General features: G+C 33.3%; 1 protein-coding gene across 1 annotated transcript; it reads right to left on the bottom strand.

Annotated features, from left to right (window-relative positions):
- Nucleotides 1-314: 314 nt before the first annotated feature.
- Nucleotides 315-4042, bottom strand: LOC117923909 (probable leucine-rich repeat receptor-like protein kinase At1g35710). Its single transcript, XM_034842395.1, has 3 exons — nt 3359-4042; nt 1868-2573; nt 315-814 (listed from the first exon to the last, which is right to left on the bottom strand). The coding sequence occupies exons 1-3, from the start codon at nt 4040-4042 to the stop codon at nt 459-461; spliced, it is 1746 nt and encodes a 581-aa protein (XP_034698286.1). The 3' UTR covers nt 315-458.
- Nucleotides 4043-9133: the final 5091 nt, after the last annotated feature.

Here is a 9133-nt window from a genome sequence, read left to right on the forward strand (position 1 = left end):
TTCTATGTAAAGAGGATATATAAAGAGACTGGGTCAATAAATTATCTTATTGAATATTTGATTGAACATGATATATGGTAATTAATGGATGAGATCATTTACCTTATCCCAAAGCTAACCAATCCTAGGATAAGATATGTTATCTCATCTCTTATCTCATCCAATATTATGTATATCAAGTCAACTAAATATTGTCTTACTTTAGTAAGTAATACAATTGACATGCAGGGGATGTGGACAACTATTACTTTAAGAAGAAATATAGAAGTGATATAAACTATTAATAAGTATGATATGGGTAATCCTCTGAGTGATTCAATTTAACATCCACCCATCTAAATATATTAATAGATCATCTTGGCTTATGAAAATTACAAAGTTGAAACAAAATTTGGAGCACAACTAGTAATATGAAAACAAATCAAAATTGGTATCATCACTGCATGCTAGTTACCTAATTATATTTCTAGAGCATTCAATTGCCAAAGTGAAATCCTATGAAAAGGGCCAAGAAATGGTGATTGAGTAAGAAGCTTTGATGAGATGTGTTGCATTGTTGGACGAGATCTCAGATTAGAATGTATGCATTTGAGTGCCAACCAAACCACAAGAACTACATCTCTAGCAACTTGTTGATCTTGAGGAGATGGGAGACGTGAATCTAATATATCAGTGAGCATTATGTTTTGAGTTGATGAGAAAGACAATAAGGTGAAAAGTTCTCCTGGATGCTTTCCCATCATTGTCTCAAGCGCCACCACTCCAAAGCTGTAAACATCACATTTTTCCGTCACAACCATAGTGTAGGCAAGCTCTGTTAAGAATCAAAACAAGAAAAAATATTACACAATTGAGAAAGAAACATTCATTTAGTTTTCTCATATTATCCATACTTATAAAATGTTGAGAATATTTCATAGCATTGCATTGACATTTGGCTACATTTTATTTCTAAATTATGATGAAATTATGTTAATTTTTACAACTTATATGAAACCTTCGAAAAACCATTCTAAGGAGATTTTAAAAATATTTGGGACTTACTAGGAAAATGAAGACAACTATTTAGAAAATGCTTGAGAGAACATTGGTAAGTATTTTGTATATAAAGTTCTCTTACTCTCAAATATCTCAAACCATTTTTTACAACATTTTTTAAATAACCATTAAGAATTTCCTTTCTTTTTTTTTTTTTTTTTTTGGAACTTTAGACGAAATAATTAAAAAATATATATTAAAGATATTTCAAATTCTATGAAGGCCCTTTGGGCCCATAACAAATAATATCTACATAGTAAGGAGTGGGTCATTACAAATTGTATTAGAGTTAATCTATAACCATTATGTGGAAGTTTATTTGGCTCTACAATCTCATGGAACATAAATAGGATGTTGTGTTTGCATAAAGGATGAGTGTGATATCCCACTATAGATTTGAAACAAAAAGTTCTGACATTAAATATGAATGAGTTTCCCTTAACCTTATAGACAATTTTTAAATTCATGTGGGCTTCTTGGACCCAAAGTGAAGAATATCTATATAGTTGGGAGCTATTAGTTAGTTTGCATGAAAAATATAATGAAAAATAATATATTAAAGATTTAGAAGAATTTATTCACTTTCAAGCTCTTCATAATTTTGAAATAAGTAATAATAGTAGAAAAAGTTTGGTTTCGCTAGTAATAATATTTCCTTTCCTTTCATCCAACATAATTTGTGACTTATATGAAGTATATAATAAGAAGTATAAAAGTACTAAATACTTCGAATCTCAAAGATACCAAACTTATTAAAACGAAAACAACCAAAAGTTCAAAAGATATATCGAAAGAGTAAAAGCTGAAAGAAAAACTGGTGTGTACTTGCCTGGTGCTATGTAACCATAAGTGCCTGCAAGAAGGGTTTGATTAGATGAATCAGGATGTAGCAGTCTAGCGGTGCCAAAATCTGATAGAAAAGCATCCAACTTGGAGTCCAAAAGAATATTATTGCTTGATATGTCCCTATGAATAATGGGCGGAGTACAATCATGATGCATGTAGCATACGGCATGGACTATGCTTTTAACCACATTCACCCTTTTAATCCAATCCAATTCCAAAGCTTCAACTTCATTACTCAATACACAATACAAGCTTCCTCTTCCCATGTAATTGTAAATAAAAAACATGCATCTTTTGTGTAGACAATAGCCTTGAAGTTTTACAATATTTCGATGGCGTATCTTTGATAATATTTGCACCTCATTTTGAAAACTTTTCAAGTATGTTGCCTCATCTCTTTCCCATCCATGTAGCTTTTTCAGGGCTACCACATTGCCTGTAGGCAATTGAGCCTTGTAAACACTGCCATAGCCTCCTGTACCTATGCAATATTTGATGTCAAAGTCTTCTGTTGCTTTAATGATATCTTCATAGGCAATCTTCCCATCATAGTTCCATACTGAAAATATATCTCCATTTTTTGTTGGTATTTCCTTGGTTTGAATTTTTCTTGTCTTCCGTGAAATTAGGAGAAACCCAAGGACCACAAAAAAAGAAACAAGGTTGTAGACAAAGAAATAACAATGATGCGTGTGGTTTTGTATTCATCTTTGCAATGAGGCAAGCTTTTGATGTCACCACATAAACCTTTGTTATTGTCAAATGAACCTTGGGAAAATTTAGACTGCAATTCAAAGGGTATATGACCCTCTAAATCATTGTGTGATAAATCAAGTGATGGCTTTATGTGGTCATATATTAAAAGAGTAGGAATGGAACCAGAGAGTTTATTGTGGGAGAGATTCAAGTATGTTAAGCGCTTCAAGTTTTGGACTTGGGAAGGTATCTTTCCATGGATCAAGTTATCACTAAGGTCGAGTCTAGTTAGATTATTCAAATTTCCTATCGTAGAAGGGATGTGACCATTGATTCGATTTCCACTAATGTTGAACTCATTTAAATGAATGAGATAACCCAAAGATGAAGGAATAACACCAGTAAGATTGTTGTGATCCAACCTAAGATGGATTAGATTCTTCAGATTCCAAATTATAGGAGGGATAGAACCATTGATTTGATTATCACAAAGATGCAAATCTGTCAATTTGGTAAGATGACCAAATGACAAGGGGATGCCGCCCTGGATTTGATTGTTGAAGAGATGTAAATAAGTCAAATTGGTAAGATGACCCAAAGAGGGAGGAATAGTACCAATGAGAGAGTTATGACTAAAGCATAGTTGAACCAAATTCTTTAAATTCCCGATTTCAGAAGGGATGGAACCATTGATTCGATTGAAATTAAGGAATAAGTATTCTAGATTGCTTAAATTGGCAAGGGAGGAAGGGATGACACCAGAAAGAGAGTTAGAAACCAAATACAAATGAGTAAGATTCTCCAAATTCCCAATTTGGTAAGGAATAGAACCATTGATTTCATTGATGCTAAGGTCTAAATATTTCAGATTCTTCAAATATCCAAGAGAGGAAGGGATGACACCAGAGAGCCCATAGTTAAAACTCAAATCCAAATGAATAAGATTCTTCAAATATCCAAGAGAGGAAGGGATGACACCAGAGAGATTGTTATAAGCCAAATCCAATTCCTCTAATAGAGTAAGGTTACCCAGTGAAACAGGTAGCTCACCATGAACATCACATTCAGATATACGGAGGTAAGTGAGTTTTGTAAGCATACCTATCTCATCTGGGATGCGACCATACATGGAAGAATGGCTAACGTTGAGATGGAGGAGGCTGGGAAATGAAGAAAACTTCAACTTGCTAAGCTCAACCATTTTACCATCGATATATGAATAGGTAATTCGAACGACATGTCCCTCCGTGTTGCAGGTGATGCCTTCCCATGTGCAGTGATGAGAAGTAGTGTTTTCCATGTACCACCACCAAGTGGAGTTGCGGAGAGCCTCGGCCTCAGCCTCCACCTGTGCCTCAGTTGTAGCAGCAGCAGCAGGTGGTGATGAGATCAAGAGCATGTTATATAATAACAATACCATTGAAACCACCAACGCCCTACAAGTAATGGAACACCACTCCATTTTTGCTTGTCTTCGATTAATATTGCTTTGCCCCAGTTTCAGCCTTTATTAACTCGTGTTTCAGCGGCTGCAACTCAAGCCAGTCAAAGAAGTCGGCTGGAAATTCAGCGGAAATGAAGATAAGATCAAGAGCATGTTATATAATAACAATACCATTGAAACCAACCAACGCCCTACCAGTAATGAAACACCACTCCATTTTTTCTTGTTTTCGATTAATATTGCTTTGCCCCAGTTTCAGCCTTTATAACTCGTGTTTCAGCGGCTGCAACTCAAGCAAGTCAAAGAAGTCGGCTGCAACTCACGCAAGTCAAAGAAGTCAGCTGGAAATTCAGCGGAAATGAAGATAATTAATATTTTTGAAATTTTAAAATAAAAACTCAAACGATAATGATATTATAAAAAAAAATAATATTCGCAATTTTTTTAAAAATAATTTTAGGAAAAAATAAAAGCTCACCTGTATTTAGAAAATGATATAATATTTTCTAACTCTAAATATATGTATTATAAAAATATTACAAATTTTAACGTTATGTCAATCATTGCAAAATAAATGTTTTATTTACCTTATTAATTTCATTAATTCTAAAAAGGAAATCAAGGCAAATTCTATTTTATCTTTTCTTCTTTTGTCTTTAAATCATACCTACTTTACAGGTGTTGAGCAAACTACATAAAGTCAACCAAGTCACGCGATGGGAGCTCTTCCAGCAGTCGGCAAGTCCTGGGATAAGACAGACGCCACCAGAAAAAGTGATGGGATCTGTGAGCCAAAAATCTATCAAAGTATATTGCTATTGAAAATGTACACCCTGATCCCTTGGATCCTGCGGCCTGCGCATGAATCAGGGATACATTTATGCCCAAAATCCATTCCAAGGGGCTAAAATTGGGCAATCAAACTTTTGATCCAATGTTGCAATGGGGGAATTGGGGATGGGAGGGGTGGGTTGGGGTGTCTCCAAAACTAAAACTTATTTGAGGTCGAGGGCATTTAACCAAACAGATTTGCATAGAGAATATTTGGCAGCAATGGTAGAAGTGGATTCAGTTACAGTATGAAAGAAACATGCTACCAGATGAAAAGCAAAACAATCATTACAGCTGGATGCAAATTAAGAGTGCGTCAACATAGTGGCACAAACTTGTGAAACACAATCGCAGAGAAACACACTTAAACCACTTCATCCCATCACTTTTAAATTTTTATTTATTATTTTAGAAATATTTTTTTAATGTAATATGCATGGTTTTAAAAACTAGATCACACCGTCGATGAGTCACCATTTCTATCCGATTCGCACCTTTGAGTTGGACAGTTTTTGAATCGCCTTGAGACTTATGAACCGATTGACCTGACCAATTTTGGACAAAAAGAACGGTTCAAAAAATATATATCAATCTCAAAACACTATCACCATGATGACGCCATTCTGACGGTCCTAACATTGACTCTTCCCGTAAGTAATAATTCAATAATTCAATAGATTGTTTTAAAGTTTTGATATAGAAATGTCAAAGTGACTAAATTTGTGGCTCTAAATTAATAATTTTGTGAATTTTAAATTTAGTTATTAAATAAGTTTAAAAAAAATCTTGATATTTGAATTGATTATCTTTAAAGAGAAAAACTTTAAAATATCCATTATATACATATAAATCTGTTATTGAATGAAAATACCAATTATATACATAGAAGTTTGTCATTGATTGAAAATAAGATATGTGATAGAGAAAAGTTATTTTTTTGGTATCATAATTAAATTTAAAAAATAAAATAAAATAGTGAATTAATAATTCAATAACATATCAATATTTTAATTTTAACATTTCATATATGTGGTTAAATATGAATTATTAAATAAAAATGTCATAAAATAATATTTGAATATACAAACCCAAGATTATGAGTCTTTCACTCACATTTTTATATTTTTTTATATTTTATATTTTTATTTTTATTTATTTTATTATTTTATTTCCATTATTATTTATTTTCATTTTACAATTGTAATTTTTTTAAACTTTATGGTTTCTAAAATTATAATTTTAATTCAAGTAAATGAAAATATTATGATTTTAAATAAATTTATGAAAATATTGTGTTACTCATAATTTATCATTTTTATTTTTAAAATTATTTTTAATTTTAATAATATATAAAAATATATATTGATGACGTCACCAGTTCGATCGCCAATCCGACTAGTGAACCGTGAACCAGTAACTTTTTCATTTCAATGATCGATTCGATTCTGAAAACATTGGTAATATATCAAAGAAGATAAAAATCATTTAAATATATTCTAGCCTTTTACCCATCATTCTCTAAAAAATAATGAAATGTTGAAGATTTTTGTAACTTGACATGCTGAAGATAAATTTATATTTTTTGATATAAAAAAATTATAAAAATTGAAAAATAAAATTAGTGACATTGATCATATAATACAATGGATGTCATTAGCAAATTCTAATAAGAAGGTAAAAAAATTATTCCCTTCGTAAGTGCATTTTTAATTTAAGTTGATAATTTTATCTTTTTTATTCACATGTAGGACAATTTATATTACTATATCATATACTTCATCAAAGATTTAATGTTTCTAATAATCAATCAAGGATGAAAAGGGTTTTTTTTTTTTTTTTTTTTTTTTTTACATATAAGGAAAACTAAAATTATTTCTTGTTTTTATTTTTTTACATAATAGTAAATATTTCTTATTTTTTATTTTAATAGTAATAAATAATAAAATTAGAATTATTAAACATTTTAATATAATTATAAACTAAAACATACTACATAACACATTAAAACCATCAACGCATTATTTGATCATTATCTTAATTACATGGTTAGCCGAGACTGTTGAGGGTTCGCGTTACCGGGACCACTGCAACTGCTTGATGGACGCGCCTCCTCAACTGAAGATTATGCTTCCTTTCTTCGACCTGCAAAAGATGTTCGGATAGGGCATTCGGACACACCCTCTGATGGTTTTGTTAGCTTTTCTCTCTTAACACTTTGATATTCTCTCTTGGGCCCTCTTCTTTAGGAAAAATGCTTACCTTTTTTTACTGTGTGGGGGCCTTTTATAGTGGTAGGAGCTTTGTCCCTTTTAATGGTGGGAAGACTTTTTGGCTTGTCATGATGGTGCTTAGATGGTGGCAGAGCCATCATTATCCTACAGGTGGCTGTAAGAGATTATTGGGGGGATGACTTGCCGTCATCCTTGTCTTTTCGTCCTGCAGGCGGTGCAAGGCAGGTCGTGGCAAATTGCCTGAAGTGACCTAGAAGGGTCCTGTCGAGCTATCGAGCCTACTTTTAGTAGTATGAATAATGATGGTCCGTGAAACGCGGTCAAAACTTTTGTCTAAGATGCTAGCCATTGAGTCCAGACAGGACATTCAGACAAGGGAGGTGTGGATGGCATGCCCGTCCCATGGTCATCCGGATGGAGGGTTGGACGTGCCATGTGTCCAATGGAGGAGTGCTCTTATGGTGGGATATTAGAGTATGGGAGGATTCTCACCTCCATCATTGCCAGAGTCATTTGCTGCCATGGTGCTTATGCTGCTTTCACTGCACACAAGTTATTTTGAGTTTCTAATTAACCTTAACAGAACAATAAAAATTAGACTCCAAAAGAATCAAGTGATTAAATTAAGTGAAATACACACCTCTTTTATCCACCAAAAGCAAACCTAAATTAAAAGATGAAAAAAAAAAAAGAAATCAAGGAGCTAAAGTACTTACTAAGATAATAGGAAATGGGTCACGAAGCTTAAGAGAAATTTAAAAATTAGAAATTTAATTCCTTCTCCAAAGCACTGCTGACAAAGGAGAGAGAACTTTAATGTTAGCACTGATTCATTCCCAATTGGCGTCTCAGCTGATTCATGTCCTCTCAATGGTACTTGACAATGGTACCATTTGATTTGTGTCCAACTGGTGTTCCTTGATTGTGGTCCTCAGAAGGAAGTAATCAATAAAATTTATAACCTATATCACCATGCATTAGGATAGCCTTAGCTAATATAGCATAGTGTCTCTAGGATTGTTCACTGGGAAGGGTTTTCAACTTACAACTGATACCAATTCAAAGTTGAATTGGTACTTTTTCATTTCAAGGTTAGCTTAAGAAGAAAACATAAACTTTGGTTGAAAAAGGTTTTGTTTTAAGCTAACTAAAAAGAAAGTAATGGAAATTACTTATGAAAGAAAGCATTCCTTGGAGTTTTAGGTTCACAGGGGAGGCTCCTCATGCAAAAACAGAGCTCTGATCACTTGAATCTTTTCATCGCATTATAGAATTAACATATAGTTAATTCTCTAACTAGTGTTGTACAGATGTTTCCCTTTAATGGATTTCAGCACTAATTCCCTCTCACTGATGCAACTTGCAATGGCTCGTGCCTCTCACCTAGCATTTGCCATTCAAGGTGATCATTAACCTTGGACTTTCCTTCTCAAGCTCTCAAAAGATAACTAATGGATGTCTCCTTAGAGTCCAAAAGCTTACTAAGTGTTGGCAATTCTAGAAAATCCTACCTTCAAGTCACCTCCTAAAAGCTCGCAAGAGATAAACTAGTGCATCTCCATGGAGGGAGATCACTTGCCTTACCAAGTGTTGGCTCAGGTGAATTGAAGGTGTTTTAAGTTAACTAAAAACATAGAAATCATTAATGGGTCACACTTTCTCTTTATTAATGGCTGAAACAACAAAACTACCAATTCTTGCATTTGGGGCCTTACCCGGCAACCTTAGCTCCAAGGAACTAAAAGCCTAGCCACTCATTCTCTGAGGAAACATCCTCAGAGCTTGTTTGGCTAGTAAGAAAAATTAAATAATATACAATACAATCAAAACGAGAAGGTAAGGCAGAGCAAAGGCTCTGTATTTTACTTCCTTGCAAAACTATACAAAGGATGTCTGAGAACAAGCTCCCAACCTCTTGTAATGGAAATTACAAACAATATATATGAGGCTATTTACCCTTTGTTCTTGCTTAATAACTAAGGAATCCTATGATAGGTGGATTACAAAGAGAGTCTGGGGATTTAGACATCAAATATCTAAAGCAAAA

This window comes from Vitis riparia, chromosome 10 (genome assembly GCF_004353265.1).
Source record: "Vitis riparia cultivar Riparia Gloire de Montpellier isolate 1030 chromosome 10, EGFV_Vit.rip_1.0, whole genome shotgun sequence".
NCBI classification, from domain to species: Eukaryota; Viridiplantae; Streptophyta; class Magnoliopsida; order Vitales; family Vitaceae; genus Vitis; species Vitis riparia.